The sequence below is a fragment of the Mauremys mutica genome, chromosome 2 (assembly GCF_020497125.1).
Source record: "Mauremys mutica isolate MM-2020 ecotype Southern chromosome 2, ASM2049712v1, whole genome shotgun sequence".
In the NCBI taxonomy this organism is placed as follows: Eukaryota; Metazoa; Chordata; order Testudines; family Geoemydidae; genus Mauremys; species Mauremys mutica.
Window position 1 is genome coordinate 146,669,580 of NC_059073.1, and position 20,906 is coordinate 146,690,485.

At 52.9% G+C, this 20,906-nt stretch overlaps 1 protein-coding gene across 6 annotated transcripts in view; it reads left to right on the forward strand.

The window, feature by feature from the left end:
* Window positions 1–20,906, forward strand: part of LOC123364456 (myoferlin-like) — a 75,763-nt gene that overhangs the window by 11,785 nt on the left and 43,072 nt on the right. For 5 of the 6 annotated variants that reach the window (XM_045006617.1, XM_045006619.1, XM_045006615.1 and 2 more), the window contains 15 exons: window positions 4,226–4,403; window positions 7,154–7,278; window positions 8,258–8,358; window positions 10,051–10,240; window positions 10,973–11,128; window positions 11,279–11,407; window positions 11,762–11,925; window positions 12,723–12,837; window positions 13,298–13,400; window positions 14,034–14,197; window positions 14,613–14,789; window positions 15,568–15,727; window positions 15,989–16,066; window positions 18,264–18,445; window positions 18,548–18,706. In XM_045006617.1, coding sequence (XP_044862552.1) covers window positions 4,226–4,403; window positions 7,154–7,278; window positions 8,258–8,358; window positions 10,051–10,240; window positions 10,973–11,128; window positions 11,279–11,407; window positions 11,762–11,925; window positions 12,723–12,837; window positions 13,298–13,400; window positions 14,034–14,197; window positions 14,613–14,789; window positions 15,568–15,727; window positions 15,989–16,066; window positions 18,264–18,445; window positions 18,548–18,706 — 2,181 coding nt within the window. The remainder of the gene's footprint in view (window positions 1–4,225; window positions 4,404–7,153; window positions 7,279–8,257; window positions 8,359–10,050; window positions 10,241–10,972; window positions 11,129–11,278; window positions 11,408–11,761; window positions 11,926–12,722; window positions 12,838–13,297; window positions 13,401–14,033; window positions 14,198–14,612; window positions 14,790–15,567; window positions 15,728–15,988; window positions 16,067–18,263; window positions 18,446–18,547; window positions 18,707–20,906) is intronic. The other variant, XM_045006616.1, reaches the window with a different exon arrangement.

Sequence of the window (20,906 nt, forward strand, 5' to 3'; positions counted from 1 at the left end):
AGCCCTTTATGAGCTGTGATTGCCCTGGGAGCTCCCAGTGGCTCTTCCAGGAGCCCACGGCTTTCTCTTCCAGTTGCAGGGCTTGGCAGTTAGACAGAAACACACGTTCACTTGGCCCCTGAGCCCATTTGAGATAGGCACCATAATAAACTCCCCGTGCAGTTCTTACTGTCACGGCTCAGAGCAGAATTGCACTTGACAACAAAACACGTTCTGGAGCCATGAGAAAGGCAGGGCCCCAGAATCTGTCCTCTTGGTGCCGGGAGAATATTGGAAAGAGGTTAGACACATCTCACCCAGTTACACTGATCATGCCGCAACCATCCCTGGTCCCTCCCCACCAACACACCCCAGAGAAACTCTGTAGCCTCTGCTACCAGGGACATCTGAGACAGAACCTTTGACCTCATTCAAAGGAAATGTAGATGGGGAATGACAAAATGAAGTGCTGTAATAGTTATTGCTATCACTTTTTGGAAGGGAGATAAAACCTCCCAAGCTTCAGGGTTTAGCTACTAACTTTCCAGGGTGAGAATGAGACTATCATGGGGGCAGATTATCCCACATCTGCTATTGTGAGGTTTTTGCACCTTCTGCTGAAGCAGTTGGTGGTGGCTCTTGTGAGACATGGGGCTAGATGGGGCCTGATCCCATCTGGCAATCCCAGTGTACCTAGGAAAGTACAGAAGGGCAAAGCTTCCCTCCAAAGGTCACATCACTGGTGATCCCATGAGTCTGGTTCTTTCCCCACCAGGATCAGAGTGTGTGTTCCTGGTGGATACATGGCTTAGAGAACAGGAATCCCAGGGTGTCATTTGACTCTTTCCCTTGTAATCAGTCACCGACTTTTCTTTCCCTCCAGTGTTCCCCTCTACCTGGGTTCTTAATTTAATCATGTTTCTGGAATTTTGGTGCAAGATGGGTTTTCAGGGGGATCCTGCACATTGGCTGGCCCCTTGGAGAGCGGTCTCCCAACCCCAGGACTGTACATGTGCAGAAAATCCAGCTCCCTTTTTGGGGTTACCCTGTGTTTCCCCCTCCCAGCACTGAGTCCTTCCCTGCCCCCTTTTCCTAGAGGGCTGTGATCTGTGCTCTGTGGACGAGGTGTGTTTACCCTTTGATCAGATTCACCTTTTCCCAGCAGCTTTCCCATAACTGCTCCCTGTGTCTCACCAGCCTGGGGGAAAGCACCCCCCTCTCTGCCCATTGGGTCATTTGCATTCTCACAAACCACCACCTGGCAATTTTCTGGTCCCAACTCCTCTGCTGCCCCAGGTGTTGGAGCTGCATCTTGATGTAAAGAGACACAGTTACTTTCCAAAAACTTATCAGAAATAGCATCCTGAAAAACTGGGACCTGGATTGAGGTACCCTCCGCCACCCCTTTCTCTGTCCCTGGGAAGTCAGCTGTGTGACTGCTCCCCTCCAGGAAGTCAGTCACACGGTTCCCTCTCAAAACCTGGATCATGGGCTGAGTGCCTGGGTGCACAGATGCTGACCCAGTCATCCAGTCCTGGGCATCCTGCCCCAAGTGACTAGTGAGGAGACATTCCTGTACCCCCACTATTCCTTCCCCAGTTTCCTCCTCTGGGCCCCGCTCTCAGACACAATTCCTCTGTGCTCCCTAGGAAGGGGTCTGTCTCTTGTTCATCTGCAGAACACTGCCAGCTAACAACTGGGACAGTTTCCGTAATCCCGGACAACCCCTCTTCTGCCCCTGCACCTGAGGGCACATTGCCTTCTGCTGGAAAGGAGCTAGTCTCAGCCCCTCCCACACTTGAAAGCACCTGCTTCCCTGTGTTAGAGTCACAGGAATCCTCACCCACCTCAGTGGTTCCTGAGATTCCATCACCCATTTCTCTCTGCTCCCTAGAGCCCAGTTTGCCTCTGGTTCAGCCTCGACCTGCTGGCAGCTAACAACCTGGACAGGTCTCTCCCTGGCCGGCATTACACCCTCATCCCTTCCTGATGTGGTGTTGCCTCCAGCTGCAGTGCAACAGTTGGTCTTATTGAATGCAGGCCATAGGTGGTCCCAATTGTGGATTTTTGGAGTGATGGGAATGGTTGGGGTTGGCGGTTTCTGGTTCTACTTCTCTAGCAAGTCCAGTTTGCGTTTTCTCTCTCTCTCTCCTTCCTCCCACTCTCTTTCCTACTCCTCCATGGCCAGTTTCTTTAGTAGCAATATTCTCAGGAGCTCCCTCTCCTTTTCTGCAACCTGCAGCCTAAAAAGCTCCAACTTTGCAATCACTTCACTGCTTTCACTTGGGTTCCTGCTTTTCTGTTCCTACTTCCCTTTCCTGAAATAAGCAAACAGAAAATAACAAACCGGTAGCCTCCTCCTGATGGTCCTTAGCCACCACATTTAAAGCCTCACTTAAAATCTTTACACCAGTGTATGAAGTGTAAATCTTGCGCAGTACAACAAGCTGTGTATTTCACGCTGCTCGCTGTGCCTCTATGAGGGGATCCCCGGGATGCAGCCTGGGACTGTGGGACCGCTGTGCCCCCTGAACTCTCCCCAGCCTGGTCCGTCTCTCACAGTGCCTGGCTAGTGACCAGCAGCAAATCCCTCCAGGCACTGTGATCACTCAGCACAACCCCATGTGGAGATCCCACACCCAGCTCGATTGCATGAATGCTCCCAGAGCCACTCATGAATCACCCCGAGAAAAACACCAGCCAAATCCCTCCAGTTCCCAGCACTGTACCCCAGGAATATACCATCTTGCCCTGCTCGAGACAAGCAGTGCAGATTTATTAACTGGTTCACCACTTCATCAAAGACACCAGCCTTTGTCAAACCTGAGCAGATTTGCCCCACACGTCATACAAACTCACTGGTAAAGATAAACAATTAAACAAATGTCTTGACTATAACAGGTAGATTGTAAGTGATATTAAGTGATAGGCAAAAAGTCAGAGTTAGTTACGAAAAGAAATAAAATCTGAGCCCGCAGTCTAAACTCTCAACCCAATTAGATTGGGCAACATCTAGATTAAGCAGTTTCTCACCCCACTGGATATTGCCGTCCTTAATAAACAGGTTTGTCCCTTAAACCTGGGCCAGTCTCCTGTGTTGGAGTCTTGTCTTCTTCTCAGTGTCTTGGTTGCTTGCAGCGTAGGTTGGGGCAGGAGAAAGTCCGGTATGTGTCCACTCTGCCTCTTTTATACCCTCAGTCCATGTGTTTGAGGAGCACAAGTCCGGGCATGTCTGGGGGCATTGCTGAGTCACCCAGCAAGGTTGCAGATATGGCAAACCCATGGAAAAAACGCAGAAATTGGGCTTGTTTTTGGCTTAATTGGCTTGTGAGTTGCTTGTTGGTTAGTTTTGGGCTTGTAGCTTGTTGGTTGTTGCAGTTTGTTGCTTGTTTTGTTTTATTAGCGCCCGGCAAAGTGGGGGGGGAGGGCAAGCAGGGGCAAGTGGGAGAGAGAGTCAGGGTGCACAGCAGACCTACCACAGTCCCAGTCTGCACGCTGGAGGGATCTAGTGACATAGAGTGGTGGGGTTCTTAGGGATTGGCTTGTTTTGGCTTTGTTTTGAAATGGGATTTGCTTGATTTTAGGCTTATTGTGAAAGTCGGAGTGCTTATTTACCGCGTGAAAGTTGGCAACTGTGCAAGGTTGAGCAATTCCCCCGGTGTGGCCTCATGCATGGGAGTCACTGCATTGTAGCTCCCTTGCTGGACAATGGCTGGTGATGGGTTGTTCGACACCCTGCCCGGGCGTTGGTTCTTTCCTTGCTGTTGCCTCTGGGGAACTAATATCTGGCTGATCCCCCCACTTACAGCATGCTTTAGTGACAACCATACTACACAATTCTCATCACTTCAGATGCATTCATGATACACACATATGGATAGAGAAATGACTTTCAGCAGATCATAACCTTCCCCTGATACCTTACAAGGCCTGCTTTCTATGTGAGATCACGATTATATGAAAACGAGGACTATGGGGGTTCCAGGATGCTCCCCCAAGGCATAGAAGTCACACTATGATCACATCTCCTGCTGCTGGAGGCCCACACAGAGGATAAAAGCCTGCTACTGCCATCAGCTAGGGTTGTCACTCCTTTAGCTCAAACAGCAGAGGCTAGTGCTTTGCTGCAGCAGGTTTCAGGTTGAGTCCTTGCTGATGACCTGCAGGGACAGGTGATAGTGACCAAGACCCCATCACCTGCCCCATCCCCATCCTAACCCTGCCTATTGGGTCTTTCCTTTGCCAGCGATACTTGTCTCGGCGCAAGTACGGCCTGTGTGCCATCTTCTATTCAGCCACCATGCTGCCCGCTATCAAGGAACTGATCCAGTTTGAGGTCAGCATCGGGAACTATGGCAACAAGTTTGATGTGACATGCAAGCCCTGTGCCTCAACCACCCAGTACAGCCAAGCTGTGTTTGACGGTAGGAGCAAGGCAAGGCCGGGGGAGAGGAGACAGGCTGGCCAGGAGGCACAAGATGGGGTGGAAGGGGTGGGAAAGCAGGAAGGAAGTCAGGAGAAGGAAGAGCTCTGTAGAGATGGAGGGACGTGAAGAGCCAGATTCCGAGAGAGCAGAATTTCCGTTCTGCAGAAAATCCTGACATTCCGATGGTTGTTCCTCTTCCAAGTCAGAATGAAAACAAAAAAAATTCCAAATTTTCCTGTGAAGTGAAATTTTCCAGAAAATGTCCTTGGGGTCAGTCGAAGCATTCCAGTTTGATCAAACGGAAATGTTCCCTTCCGATTTCGACTGCTTTAATTGTATATTACAAAAATATCCTTTTTGAAACCAAAAGTTCTGCTCCTAGAAGGTCTCATAACTCATTCTCACAGAAAGGTTCCGTTTTGACAAGTGGTTTGAGCATTGGCCTGCTAAACCCAGGGATGAGAGTTCAATCCTTGAGGGGGCCATTTAGGGAACTGGGGTAAAAATCTGTCTGGGGATTGGTCCTGCTTTGAGCAGGGGGTTGGACTAGATGACCTCCTGAGGTCCTTTCCAACCCTGAGAGTCTATGACTCTATGACAAAGTGGCAGTTTCCAATAGAAAAACGTTTATTGGAAAATGTTTGACCAGTTCTCTTCCTGGGGGGCATATCGCCATGAGCTCCTTTCGTCTGGGCAGGAGCTGGTCCCAGTCTCTGGACAACACCAGTCCGTTGTGAGGAGATCCAACCATTGCATCCCACGTATTGCTAACCCCCAGGTCTGAGTGGTGACTGGTCAGTGTCCCTGCTCTGGGTCCCTCGGGCATAGTCCCAGGTGCAGACCCTGTGTCTGACATCCCCCTTGGCAGTGGGAACCCACAGTCCAGCCAGACCCTGACACCAGTGCCCCAGCCCCACCCCCCACCCACACACCCCAGTTGCTCCTTTGGCTTGGAGAAGCACTCCTTTTTAAAGCACTCTCAGCCCCTCTGGGCCAGGGAATGAAGTGGAGATGCTGTCACTCTCTGCCATCTAGGGTGACCAGATGTCCCGATTTTATAGGGACAGTCCCGATTTTTGGGTCTTTTTCTTATATAGGCTCCTATTACCGCCCATCCCCGTCTTGATTTTTGACATTTGCTGTCTGGTCACTGTACCGCCATCCCTGACTGCAGGATTCCTGCCCCCTGCCCCAGGCGGGTTTCTGTGTAGAGAGTCACTAGGCTAGAGCCATTCAGTGGTGATAGCTCCTGATGGCCTTATCATGCCTTTCCCAACAGAGCTTCCTCGGGGCTTGTCTGTACTTAAGGCAGACTGTGAACTGACAGTGCAGGGGCTATTGTGGAATAACTGCATGTGCAAACAAGCCCTCTCTCCCTGTCCAGTTCCTGAGATCTAATTCCCAGTGAGTTATGAAGAGTGTTCATAAAACCAGGTGGAATTCATAACTGGACACAGACCTATTCCTCAAGCTGTCAAGGGGCCCTCACAGAGGGACATGCGTCAGGCCCTACAAACCCGTGGCCAGCAGCATGGGAGAGAAGCTCCATAGGGTGCACGCTGCTGATACTAACCCACCCAGCCTGCTTCCACCCATCATCTCTGTGACGAGACGGTTCTGGCGGGACCCAACTGAGAGTGCCAATTCAGGACCAATTGCTCAAACAGGGCAGTTACAGCCCTAGGCTGGGGTTTTTCCACCTCTAAGGCAAACCAAACCAGCCAGACAAAAAGGACTTTGGTTTCACCCCACTGGCTAACCACAAGTCACACAAGCAATTTCCTTAGACACTCCAGTCTCCCAGTATCACCACCAGTGCCACTCGTCCTGGGGAGGAATGGTTATGAAAACCAACACCCCAATAAAGAAAAAGGTTCTTTTGATTCCAAAGAATCAAACCCCAGACCCAGGTCAATATACACATCAGATCTTACCCACAAATCACGCTGTTGCCAATCCTTTAGAATCTAAAATCTAAAGGTTTATTCATAAAGGGGAAAAGGTAGAGATGCGAGCTAGAATTGGTTAAATGGAATCAATTACATACAGTAATAGCAAAGTTCTTAGTTCAGGCTTGTAGCAGTGATGGAATAAACTGCAGGTTCAAATCAAGTCTCTGGAGAACATCCCCCGCTGGGATGGGTCATCAGTCCTTTGTGCAGAGCTTCAGTTTGTAGCAAAGTCCCTCCAGAGGTAAGAAGCAGGATTGAAGACCAGATGGAGAAGCAGCATCAGCCTTATATAGGCTTTTCCAGGTGTAAGAATCTCTTTGTTCTCACTGTGGAAAATCCCAGCAAAATGGAGTCTGCAGTCACATGGACAAGTCTCTGCCTACTTTGCTGAGTCACAAGGCGTGTCTGCCTTCTCTCCATGGGTCAGTTGTGTAGTTGATGGTCCTTAATGGGCCATCAAGCAGGCTAGGCAGGGCTAACACCAATTTGTCTGCGGTGTCACCCAGAAGCAGAGCACAATACAAAATACAGACAGTACAGAGCCAATACTTATAACTTCAACTACAAAATGATACACAGACATACAGACAGCATAATCATAACCAGCAACACATAACCTGGTCTTAGACACCTTATATGACCCCCTTTATAAGATTTGGTGCCACTACAGGACCTTGGTTGCAAACCATGTTCTATATGGTCCCAGTTTATATCAATAACTTCACAATCTCCCTAAGGAACATGCCTGAGCTCCCTTGAGCCAAGTGGTTCACCTACCTTCCTTCCTGCTGTCCAGGAAACCATTATCACTATCTGCCATGGTACGACACCAAGCCAATGGTGGCCATCACTTCATTCTGGGAGGACGCTAGCTACTACATGGACACCCTGAACATCCTGCACTCCACACGGGACAGGCTGGTGAGTGCAGGTCCTTGCTGTGCAGGGAGCCGGGCAAATCACCGAGAACAGGCTGCAAAGCTAGGCATGAATCTGGGATGAAGGACAGCAGCAGACAGGGGTTGTGTGCGCAGAGGGGCACCCCTCACAGAGCCCGCAGGGGACCGCTCCAACACGAGCACATCTGGAATGCTGTGGGCAGAAAGGTATTGGCAGACTGGAGAGAGCTCAGAGAGGAGCAACTAAAACTGTCAAGGGGCTGGAGGGGTGAGCCTGCAGGGGACGACTCAACCGATTACCTGGCCCTCGCTTGGCTAAGTGGTGACTAAGGGCAGGAATATAACAGTCTGCTAGTGTGTTAAGGGTAAAATGCCAGGAAGGAGAAGGGCTGGTTGGGGCACAAGGAGGGGCAGTGAGGAGTGAGACGGGGAGTTAAACAGCAGGATGTATTAGACTGTAGAATCGTCTGTCTCCCAAGGAAAGGGATGGAAGCAGGGGGGCTGGGAGCCAGTGAACCAAACTGTATGTGATGGAAACCACTTCAAGCCAGGGGTGCAGCAGCGCCCCTTTGCCCCCCAAGTTCCAGCACCTATGGATGGAAGACACTAAAAACTAGACTAGACCAAACCCTGGCATGTGCACGGTACAGAACAATTCGGCATTGGCAGCAGACGGTCTGGATGGGCACTAATGGGCCTTTTCTACTTCTAATGACTATTATAACTTCATTGTAGCTCCCGCGCCAGCCACACCCAAACCCCTCGGGCACAGGCTCTTCCTGTGGCTCATCTCTAAGCTCCTTCCCTTCACACCTCGAGATGCACCAAATACTGGATCTGTCCTGGGGAGGAATGTGGGCCCCTACCCGCTAAAGTCAATGGAAAGACCCCCTGTTGACTTGACTGGAAGCTGAGTCAGTTGCACTGTAGCTCTGTGCCCTGGCCCACCGGTTGGAGGATGAGCCGCAGATAAAGTCTGACTTGATTTCTTTCTCCATCAGACATTGAATCTGGATGCTCTGAGATCCGTCCGAACCGCCGAGGATCCATCTTTGGGTGACGTCTGGAAGAAGCTGCTGAAAGAGCTGCTGGAGGACTGCAAGTGAGCCAGGATGCTAAGCGTTGGTCTCCCTGGGTACCTCTACACTGCAATGAGACCCCCATGGCTGGCCCGGGCTCGCAGCGCTCAGGCTGAGGGGCTGTTCAGTTGCAGTGTAGACATTCAGGATCGGGCTGGAGCCCAGGCTCTAGGACCCTGCGAGATGGCATGGTCTCAGAGCTTAGGCTGCAGCCTGAGCCAACCCTCCATACTGCAGTTAAACAGCCCGGCAGGCCTGAGCCCCGTGAGCCCAAGTCAGCTGGCAAAGGCCAGTCACCAACTTTTAATTGCAGTGTAGACATACCCTGTGGGCAGCTCAGGAGTGTGACCTGCACAGCTTTCCTCTCGGAGGATGAATAATAAAGTAATAAATTGCTTTGCACTCCTACAGCTCTCCAGGATCTCACAGGGCTTTACCGATGGTCACAGGACTTCGAGTCAGGACTCCTGGGTTCCATTCCCCACTCTGTCACTGGCTCTGGGTGACCTTGCCCCCAGCAGGGGCCAGCCTTACACCAGACCTCAGAGCCAGATCTCCAAGTGTGCAGCACCCTACATGCCCCCAATGTGCTGAGCGCCTTTGAAAACCTGAAGGAGTCCGGTGGCACCTTAAAGATTCTTTAAGGTGCCACCGGACTCCTTGTTGTTTTTGTGGATACAGACTAACATGGCTACCCCCTGATATTTGAAAACCTGGGCCGCCTTCTCACTGTGATTTAGATTCTCACTGTGTCGAATGGGAATTAACTCAAAAGGACCAGACTCAGAGCTCAGTTACCCAAGTAGCAACGTTGACCTCGGTGGAGTCACTCCAGATTTTCACCGGTGTGACAGATCACAATCTGTGAGCACCTGGCCTTGAGATCCTCACGGGAAAGATGCTAAAGAAGGGCAAAGTATCATTTATTACCAAAGGGGCTGCCAAACTGTACAAGAAGGCTATATCGTACAATACTGCATGTGTCCCCCGTCTCCAGAGGTTGGCTACTCTGGACTTTTGATTGCAAGACTATGGTGCCAGCTTTCTCAGTGCCTTTCTCCGAGGCAGGATCTCCAATGCCTGTCCATGTCCTCACCATCTATTGGCTTCCTAGCCTAGCATGAAGGTTACAGATCAGGCTGTGCCCTCATGACATGTCTTCATCTCCAGAAGGGTATTTTCCAGCTGGGAGGAGTTAGGAGAAACAGGGGGCTGGTGAGCTAATGGGGTTACATCTTAGCTAAGCAGTGTCTGGGGCATGGGGAACATGATCATAGTCTGCAAAAGTCTGAGGGGTGCGAATCCGTAGGAGGAAGGGGGGTTGTTTAGGGTGGGAAACGTAGGGTAATAAGGAGCGATGGGGTGGACTTGAGAAATGGAAACCGAAGGCTGACTCTCAGGGAAAGCTTCCTGCCAGTGAGATCTATAAGGATGTGGGTCCGGGGTGGAATCTCCATTGCTTGGGACATGTAAAACTGGACTGGACAAAGCACTGGCAAAAGTGCTGCAGAGAGCAATCCTGCCTGGCCAGGAGAGGGACTGGCCACGTCTTTTCCAGTTCTGACCTACACGATGCCATGGGTCAGTTCCACATTTCTCATCTCTCCACCCACAAGCCAAGGGGCAGGTCAGTTCTCAGACCCCCCTTCTCTCTGCCCTGGGTAGCTAGTGGCAGTGAGGGAACTCTGACCTCTCCCTGTTGATGCTCCTTGCAGCAGGCCGCTGCCCAGTTTGGAAGGTCGGGTGACAGCCACAGTCCTGGATCAGCAGCTGAGGGACCTGCGTGGTCGGCTCCTCCACCAAGTAGCCAGGTCTGCAGAGAGGCTGAGCGCTGGGATGAACCCAAACACCCTGATCCTCAAGGTAGAGGACTGGCTGCAGAGGATCAACACCATCACTCCAGAGGTAGGCCAAGGCCTTGCACCCCTTCCCCAGACACCATCCCCAAGCTGCCTTGCCCGCCAGCATCTCCTCTAGTCAGGGCCAGCTCTAGCTTTTTTGCCGCCCTAAGCTGCGAAGCAAAAAAAAAGACAAAGCTGATCGGCAGCACTTCGGCAGCAGCTCAGTTGTGCCGCTTCATTCTTCTGCGGCAATTCGGCGGCAGGTCCTTCGCTTCCTCTCTTTTTCTTCGGTGGCACTTCAGCGGCAGCTCAAAGAGGAAGAGAGGGACTAAGGGAAGTGCCACCGAGGACCCGGACGTGCTGCCCCTTTCTAATTGGCCACCCCAAGCACCTGCTTCCTTTCCTGGTGCCTGGAGCCGGCCCTGCCTCTAGCGTCATCTCCTCTAGTGTCTGGGCTGAGCAGTCCTGGAGGAGAATGGAGACATGCTTAGCCAGGGGGCCCTCACTCCCCAGTCTCTGACCTCGCTGTTCATTCTCTGGGTCACTGGGAGCTAGGAGTGATGCTGAGTTAGTGCTGAATAGCTCCGGAGGGGCTCTTTGGTCACCCTGGGGGCTGCACCTGCAGACAGGCCTAGCAGGGGGGCCAGGCTGGCATGAGGGGGGAGCCTAAGGGGCTGAGTTGGCACAGCCCCTGCCATGGGAAGGAGAGCATCCCAGGAGGTATCTTCCCCTGTGCTTGCTCCTGCAATAGCATCTGTGAAATCTCTTCTCTCTCCTGATGTGCGGCCACCCCCAGCCCCAAGCCAGCATGCCCGATGTGGTGATCTGGATGCTGTGCAAGGAGAAGCGGGTGGCCTATGCCCGCGTGAAGGCTCACACCATCATGTTCTCCAAGGCCGGTCCCTGCGCCTGTGGCAAGCTGTGCGGGAAAACCCACACCCTCTTCCTGAAGGTAGGAGATGTGCCAGGATCTCTTAGCCGCTCTCGCTCGCCTCGGGCTGTGGGAGCCGGAGAGCCAAGCAGGGGCGGAGCGGGCTCTGCCCACGCATGCTGGCTGCTTTTGGAGTGGATCCAGCACGGCCCCTTTGCCTTTCTCCTGCAGAGCCCCCAGCGGGATGGGAAGGACACCATCCATGGCCAGCTGCGCATGCGAATGTGGCTGAGTCTGGTGTCCGACAGCCAGGAGTTCATGAGGCACTGCGAGGGGAAGATTGGGGTCTATGCAGAGACGGTAAGCAGGAGGAGGACAGCTCTGGGGCGAGAGGCAGAGATAATCTGCCGGGGCTTCCATGTGGGGAGGGAGGTTTGCTGGACGAGGGCGGTGCTGGAGCAGACAGGGAATGCTGCGTACACTGGGTGCACCCCCAGCAGGCCAATCGATTGTGACCCCAAAGCCCAGCCCGTAAGCGCTCACGCGCCTCGCACGCCCCTTCCACAGCAGCTCCGCTCAGCCCTTCTGCCACCCCGCACTAGCTGGAGCTGCCCAGCGCTCACCCCACCCCTGGAGCCCGCCCTGTGTCCGCGGAATTGCACCTGCTCTGACCTGCTTCCGTCTGTGTCTGTCGCTCCCCTGTGCCCTGCTCAGTATGAGAACCAGGTGAAGATCTTTGGGAAGTGGGGGCCCAAAGGGCTGATGCAGCACCCCAGCTTCTCGGACATAACCGGGAAGATTGGTGTCCCGAGGGACAAGTTCCAGCTGCCCAAGGGCTGGCACTGGGATGGCGACTGGGCGGTGGAGCCACAGAGGAGGTGAGTCGTGTGACATGCTGTCCTGCTGAGAGCCCCTCCCAGGGGCTGTCTCCTGCCGATGAGAGCCTGGCCAGGAAGAAGCCCAAAAACCGTTATGGGAGGGAGGAGTTTCAGGGGCTCTGGGAGAGATCTCCCATGTGTATAGTACTGACCCGTGAGGGGTGCTATGCAGTGAGGTTACACCTTTCTCTGAAACGCTGGACATGGCCAAAGGAGGAAACAGCACAAGACAGGCTTTGGGAAACATCCTGGTATGCAACAGAGAGTTAACTTGTGACACTGGCTAGTGCAGGCTCCTGGTGAGGGAAGGTGGTTAAAGGGTTAAATGTGCCTCCCGCTGAGTCCCCCACATCAGTGTTTGAGTAGGATGGGAAGAGCTGAGCTAGTGAAGGGCCTGGAGAGCTTATTGCACAACTAAACTGTGGAACTCGCTGCTGCAGGATACTATTGAAGCAAATAGATGAGTCTGTTTCCGGGAGAGATTAGACATGTCCCAGTCAGGATCATCTCTGCAGTCATGCTAGCGAGGACTATTGCCCCAGGGCGCTCAGACCTTGTATCAGGCCTCAAGCTGTGAGAGGATCTCCAGCTGGGGTCAGGAGGAACGTCTTCCCTCACTGGTGGAGGGTTCCAGACGGAGGTGCCAGGTACTGGACTAGAGGGACAGGTCCCTGAGGTTTGATGGGAGAGAACAGGAGATGACAGGAGGATCCACACAGAGCTGTCCAGCCAACCCTTTGGAAAAGCCATGAGATGAGACTCCTGCGTTCCTGACTCTGCCCTGGCCTCCTGCGCAGGCTGCTGCTGGATACTGAGACCAACCACAGTGAGGTGCTGGAGGAGGTGTACGAGAACGAGAGCCGGCAGCCAGGGGAAGAGTGGGCCCCAGCCCCTTCTCCCAACACTGATGCGGTGAGGAGAGGAGGGAGCCCTGGGTGCGGGCAGCACTGGCTGGTGGGAGGTGTCATCTTGGAGGTTGTTTTTCATTCATCTGTGCCATTAAACCAGAACCTCTCCAGCCCCTGTCCAGGGTATATACCAGCTCCAGCCTGCAGCCTGAGCCTGGCTTTCCTGCCCGCCCTGGTTTGCGTCCCCCTCTTCCCAGGGATGCCCAGAGGCTTTGGTCTCCATGGTGCTGACACTTTCCCTGGGCTCTGGTCTCTGAGGACATTATTTGCAAAGGGGCTCATCTCCCAGCAGCTCCCACTGTGACACTCAGTGCTTTGGATGTGTCAGAGGGCTCAACCCCCGACGGGCTGGGCTCTCCAGAGAGTCTGGCCCTGACCGTGGCTGCTGGACCCTTCTGAAAGCTCCGGAGCACCTCCAGCAAACATGCTCAGCTCCGCAGTTTCCCCCATTGTCTCGGTTCTAGGGCGGAGCCGCTGTCTCCCCAAAGGAAGGGATTGTGTGCCCTAAGGGCTGGCACTTCGAGGAAGGCTGGAGGGTGGAGGTGAACCGAGCTGTGGATGAGTCTGGTAAGTGGCCTTTCCGTGCTTGTTTCCAGGGGAATCGGTGTGGCCGCTGGGGCTGTGATGTGGAGCGATCAGAGAGCCAGGACCAAGCTGCTGCCCACCCTGAATTGTGGGGCTCAGTGCTGACTGTGTTCCCCTGGGCACATCCTGAAGGGTCTGTGGGGCAATCTCTGCGAGGGCCATTCAGCAGCCCAGAGTAATGAGTTTAGCGGGTTCCCAGCAGACAAGCATCCTCATCACAGGATCACCGACACCACCACTGGCACAAGCTTCCCATCTTGCTGGCAGCCTCAGCAGATAGGCCATGGAGACTGAGCTCCCCTATCGTCCTTGAAGGAGGCTGCTCCAGACCTGGGTTGGTGGGCACATGGGGGGAGTTTCCTAGGCTTTCCCTGCTGTCAGACAGAGAGAGCTGGTGCATGAACACCTGTACTGGGTGCAGCTTCTCCCTGCCAGCCTCAGTCACAGGATCAGCACCTTGTCCAGCCCAGGTGGTTGGGGAGTGAGCCCAGGCAGCAGGCGAGGCCAGGCAGGAGGTTGCCTGGTTTCATGAGGGAGCGTCCGATCACCAGGATGTGAGCACACCTGCCTGGGGCCTCCTCCCAGGTCCTGATGGCAGCACGGCTCCTCTCTCAGGCTGGGAGTACGGCATTGGCATCCCCCCCACCGGAACCCCCCGGTCCTGGAATGCTGCAGAGAAAACATACCACACGCACCGGCGTCGGCGCTGGCTGCGGAGACGCTGTCGGGACCTGAACACTCAGAGCCAGGAGCAGGAAATCGCCTCCTTTCTCCAGCTGGTAAGTGGTGGGAGTGGCCGAGCTCAGGGGCTGTGCTCATAGTGCCTGTGGGGCTGGCTCAGAAGGGGCTGCTCCCAGCACCCGACGGGTGAGGGAGCGTCAGACACACACCGCACTGCGAGGACAAACCCTCAGCTGGTGTAAGGCGGCCTGGCTCCTCTGCAAATCACCGGGGCTCCACCAAAGTCAACTGAGCTGTTTGGAGACGTCCCCCGCCCCAGGTTCACGGATTGTACCTGAGCCTCTGAAGTCTGCAGAATGGAGCAGGAAAGCTCCAAAGTGTCTCGGGGTGAAACCTGGTGGCCAGGAAGGGGACTTGCTTCGGGGGAATCTTACGGAGGGTCAGGATTGAATCTGAGCTGGATCCTTGTGGCGCAGCTCTTCCCTCTTTCTCCGGACTGTCCCATTTTTGCAGCACTCTACAGGGAAGCCGTCGGAAGAGGACACCTGGGAATACGCCTCCTGTTTTGGCTGGAAGTTCCACCTGCAGCCCCGGCCGCATGACACTTACCGGCGGCGCTGCTGGCGCAGGAAGCTCGTGCCCGTGCAGCCCGCCAGGGTGGCTCCCATTTTCCTCTTGGAGGGCTCCCTGGTAAGAGGCCGGGCAGCAAAGGGGCATTGCCCTTGGCTGTTCATTTGGCCGCTATTCTAAGTAAGATCCTGTCCCCGGCTGGCCAAACGCTAGAATGGCTGGGAACCCCTTTCCCCCTATCAGCTGGCCAGACCCACGCACTGGGCATGACGGGAACTGGGAGGCTCGTAGGCAGCAGCCTTGCAGAGTGAGCCAACAGGAGGCTTCCCCGAGGCAGGCAGATCTCAGCTGAAAACCCCCTGGCTGCAGCTGACCCAGTAGGAGCTGTGCATGCAGCCTTATGCCAATGGGTGGTCTCAGGCTAGAGAGGGAGGAGTGCAGCCCCTGGCCTATTGTCTCCAGTTGGAGCCTCTCTTCTTTCCTCTCCCAGAAAGCACCTGCCCAGCCACTAGCACAAACCACTGGCCCAAAGCAGGGTCCCCATAGGCCAGAGAGGGCTGATTGACACAGAAGGGTCAGCCTGCCCCAAGGTAGCTCACAGACCCAAGGCAGGGTGCTCCTGAGCCCCAGGGAGATGCAGCCATAGAGAGGAGCGGAGAGGGATGATGGGGGTGGTTACAACCGAGGTGGGAGGAAGTGGTTGTTGTATTAGTGAGGATGTATAGCCAGGGCAGGGGCTATAGATTCCAGTGGAGTTGGAAACAGGAAGCAGGACCTGCAGCTGGAAGGGGGTGCTAAGGGCATCCTGGAAGTGAGAGCTCCACCCGGGTCCCAGCACTTCCAGCTGGACATCCTGCAGCTGAGGGTGCCCAGGTGCTGAGGGCTGCTCTCTGCTCAGGGTGTGGAGTTTGAAGATCAAGAGAAGGAGGAAGGAGAAGAGAAAGAGAAACAGACGGCGCGAGAGAAAAAGATCCTGGAGGAGGGAGAGAGAGAGAAGAGGTCCCCAGCCCAGAACATCCTGCAGCTGAACACTCCTCTGATCACCTGTGTCTTCCAGCGTGAGTCACTGGCATGGAGGGGATCACACCTGGCCCCAGAGCCCTAGAAGGAAGGTGGCCCCCCAATCTGTCCCTCTATCCACTGGTTTCAGGGCCCCTGCGATCACTGGCTCCTCCTGGGCCCCTCTCCATGGACAGAGGGACTGAAGCCTCTGCAGCTGGGCCCTGGATGGTGGCAGGAATGGGGGGACACCACAGGGCACCTCTGCGTAACAGGTGAGAAGGAGTGTGGGTGAGACCTGTGAACTCTTCATATTCCAGAGCCCAATTACTACCAGCTACACTGCTACATCTACCAAGCCAGGGACCTGACACCAAGCGATGGCAGGAGCTCCTCCGGTAGGTGACATGAGGCAAACCCCACCACCCTCAGCACATGCCTCTTCAGACCTTCCCTGCTCAACCCCACCCATCTCCTGGCACCCCCAGATCATAACGCCTGGGGACCTAACACAAATATTCTTGGTGCGACCCCTGGTATAACCCTCCAAGGCTGGATGTTGGGCATGGGAGCTCTGAATGGCCTACGCTGTCAGGGCCGGTTCCAGGCACCAGCTGAGCAAGCTTGTGCTTGGGGCGGCAGATTCTACAGGGCGGCTTCCGCCCAATCCTAGGGCGGCACGGCTACTTTTTTTTTTTTTGTTCGCTGCTCTGGCCGCCCTGTAGGGGGCGGAGGAGGGGAGCACCCTGCAGAAAACTCGGCAGGGCAGCCCGCGTCCTTCCCTTCCCGCCGACCGGAGTGGAGCGGAGCCCTCCCGGCAGGCAGCGCGGCGATCGGGGCCGCGGGGTGAGTGCCTCGCTGAAGCGCTGGCCGCCCTGCTTCTGTCTCTCCCCCCCACTCCCTCCCCTTCCCCCCCATTAGACCGGGCGCGCACTCTGCAGCACAGGGAGTCCTCTGGCTCCGGTTGCCCTGTACGGTTTTTTGTTTTGTTTTTCCCCTGCTTTGCCGGCTGCACCGTTGTTACTCCCCCTGCCCCCCCCCCCCGCTTTGCCGCACCAGCTGCATCGTTTTTGTGTTGTTCCCCACCCACCCACCCCGCTTTGCCGCTCCAGCCGCGCTGTTTTTTTCCCCCTGTTTTGTTGCTCCGTTGGCCCCGCCGCCCCCCCGCCTTTTTTTTTGCTTGGGGCGGCAAAAAAGCCAGAGCCGGCCCTGTACGCTGTACAAACAGTGGCCCTACAGGTTCCCCGCTGCTGAGCGCACACTGTCCAGTGGGCTGCACGGTGCCCCTCAGATAGGTCAGTTCTACATCTCTCCCACGTCGCTATGTCCAGACAGGAACACTGAGACACTGCCCGCTCTGACGGATTCTTACAGGACTGGAGTGGACGTGTTATTCCTTGACTTTAGCAAAGCTTTTGATACGGTCTCCCACAGTATTCTTGACAGCAAGTTAAAGAAGTATGGGCTGGATGAATGGACTATAAGGTGGATAGAAAGCTGGCTAGATCGTCGGTCTCAACGAGTACTGATCAATGGCTCCATGTTGAGTTGGCAGCCGGTTTCAAGCGGAGTGCCCCAAGGGTCGGTCCTGGGGCTGGTTTTGTTCAATATCTTCATTAATGATCTGGAGGATGGCATGTACTGCACCCTCAGCAAGTTTGCAGATGACACTAAACTGGGAGGAGTAGATACGCTGGAGGAGAAGTAGATACGCAGGAGGGTAGGGATAGGATACAGAGGGACGTAGACAAATTAGAGGACTGGGCCAAAAGAAACCTGATGAGGTTCAACAAGGACAAGTGCAGAGTCCCACACTTAGGATGGAAGAATCCCATGCACTGCTACAGACTAGGGACCGAGTGGCTAGACAGCAGTTCTGCAGAAAAGGACCTAGGGGTTACAGTTGTCGAGAAGCTGGATATGAGTCAGCAGTGTGCCCTTGTTGCCAAGAAGGCTAACGGCATTTTGGGCTGTATAGGTATGAGCACTGCCAGCAGATTGAGGGATGAGATCATTCCCCTCTATTCAACATTGGTGAGGCCTCATCTGGAGCACTGTGTCCAGTTTTGGGCCCCACACTACAAGAAGGATATGGAAAAATTGGAGAGTCCAGCGGAGGGCAACAAAAATGATCAGGGGGCTGGAGCACATGATTTATGAGGAGAAGCTGAGGGAACTGGGATTGTTTAGTCTGCAGAAGAGAAGAGTGAGGGGGGATTTGATAGCTGCTTTCAACTACCTGAAGGGGGGTTCCCGAAGAGGATGGATCTAGACTGTTCTCATTGGTAGCAGGTGACAGAACAAGGAGCAATGGTCTCAAGTTGCAGTGGGGGAGGTCTAAGTTGGATATTACGCAAAACTTTTTCACTAGGAGGCTGGTGAAGCACTGGAATGGGTTACCTAGGGAGGTGGTGGAATCTCCTTCCTTAGAGGTTTTAAGGTCAGGCTTAAAGCCCTGGCTGGGATGATTTAGATGGGGATTGGTCCTGCTTTGAGCAGGGGGTTGGACTAGATGACCTCCTGAGGTCCCTTCCAACCCTGATATTCTATCACTCTATGAGTGAACAGCCCATCTCTCCCGTCTCCTTCCTCCAGATCCCTATGCCCACGTGTCCTTCCTGCACAGGAGTCAGCGCACGCAGACCTTGACTGCCACCCTGAGCCCCAGCTGGGACCAAACCCTCGTCTTCGACCATGTGCTGATTTACGGAGACCCCCAGGCCATCCGGCAGGACCCGCCACTGGTGGTTTTGGAGCTGTTTGGCCAGGACATCATTGTAAGTGCGAGATCCCAGGGAAGGGGGTAAAGGAGGAGCAGGTGAAGGGGATCTGCAGCCCCATGACTCACATGGTCTGATCACGTCTCCTCTTTATATTAGGACAAGGATGACTTCCTGGGGAGGAGCATGTGTTCCCCACTGGTATGTCTGGATCTCGGATCCCGACACCTCCCCTGCCTCCAGTGGTATCCAATCACAAAGCAGCAGAAGGAAGCGGGCGAGCTCTTAGCTGCCTTTGAGCTCCTATTGGATCCCAAGGTAAAAGGGGGGTGTGTTTTATTGGAGGGGGGAAGGTGTTTGCACAAGCAGAGGGGAGGGGTAACAAGCACTTTGGAGGACAGGACTAGAATTCAAAATGACCTTGACAAATTGGAGAGCTGGTCTGAAATCAACAAGACAAAATTCAATAGAGACAAGGGCAAAATTCTGCGCGTAGAAAGGAAAACTCAAATGCACAAATACAAATGGGGAACAACTGGTTAGGTGGTAATACTGGCTAGGTGAAAAGGATCTGGGGGTTATAGTAGATTAAGCCCATTACTTCTTGTCCTGCCTTCAGTGGACCTGGCGAACAATTGGTCACCGTCCTCTTTATTACTGAAACCTGGTGGGATGATTCCCATGACTGGAATGTTAAAATCAATGGTTATAACCTATTTAGGAAGGAGCAAGTGGGCAAAAGATGTATGTCAGAAATGGCATTATCTGCTTCTGAGTCGCTGATTATTTGGAAGAGAACATTCTTGAATGCTTATGGATCAATGTTTTAATGGCTAAAGCACAAGATGAGGTATTAGTTGGTGTCTGCAACCAACTACCAAATCCCACAAACAAACAGGATAACTGCTTCCTTACGCACCTATCTACAAAGTGTAGGGGGAAAACTATATTATCGTGGGGGACTTCCATCTGAATGGCACATGCTGAAGGTCTCATGCTGCCAGAACTAGAACATCCTTGGAATTTCTAAACATTAGAGATGACAATTTCCTAACTCAAAAAGTGCTGCATCCAAGACAGAGAATTCTGTATTAGACCTGGTCTTGACAGATAAAGAAGAACTGATCACAGAACTAAATATTAATGGTAACTTATGATCATGATTTGATCACATTTATAATGTGCAAACAGAATGAAGTCCAGACCAGTGAGATATATACTTGGTAATGTAAAATGGCCAAATTCACAAAACTGAAAACAATTATTACCCAATCATCTGCAATTATTTCATCAGAAAAATGTGGATGGTAATTGGGAATTATTTAAGAACACATTACTAGATGCCCAAAAAGGCACAATCCCACAATTGAAGAAGAAGGCCATACTGGTTTTAAAAAATGACCTGGTTTAGAGGGGAAATGAAGGCAGCTATAAAAAATAAAAATAAATAAACGGAAGAAAGGAGAAGTTGATAAGTTAATATAAATCAGAAGCTGTAAATTGTAGAAAATTGATAAGGGAAACAAAAGGGACAGAAGGAAACATCTATGACCAGCAGAGTTAAGGACAATAAGAAGGAGCTTTTTAAGTATTTTAGGAACAAAAAGTATCCTGACAATTGTATTGGTCCCTTACTAGATGGAAATGGTACAACCATCAATAATAATGCAGAAAAGGCAGAAATGTTCAATAACTATCTCTGTTCTCTATTTGGGAAAAAAACAGATGTAGTGTCATCATGTGAGAACACTCTGTCCATTCCACTAGTATCTCAGGAGGGTGTTAAACAGCAGCTGCTAAAGTTAAACATTTTAAAATCAGTAAGTCCAGATAACTTTCTGTGACAGTTCTCAGGGTACCCAGGATTGTGAGTCACCTTGTGGGCCCCCCCGTCTTCAGTGAGAAGGAGTCTTGCTTTTGCTTCACTGGGTGTCATCTCTCGATACCACCAGCCTGTTAGCATTCTCCTCTGGGCTAAGCCAGGCCTTACAGTTTAATAATCCCAGACCCCAATGCCCTGTGAAGCATTCCCCGGCCGTGCCTATAGCCCCATCCCCTGAACACTCACAGAAATACCAGGGAAAGACCAGTGTACACACCAGCCTGTCTGATTCAGCTCAGACTCAGCACCTTGCTTAATATCACAGCACTGAGATAGATTAATAGTGACAACAAGAATAAGTTTATCATCAAAGATTCAAGGTTCAAGTGATAGTACGAATATTGGAAACAAAAGGTTACATATAAAACTAAATCAGAACATGCCTTCTAGAGACTAAACTTAACTAACAAATTAACCACCTGTCTAAAGAAGTTGATCTCACCCCAAAGTGCTTTGCAGCTTTTCAGCCAAGGTTGGCTGAGATCCCAGTTTCACAAATGCAGACGCACTGTCCATTTACTTCCTAGGTGAAGGGTAAGGGGGTGTCTTCTTTGCCTTCTACTTATAATCCCCAAAATTCATTGCCTGTGCTCAGAGACAGGATAACCACCCCTGGTTTATTTTTCCATGCATGCT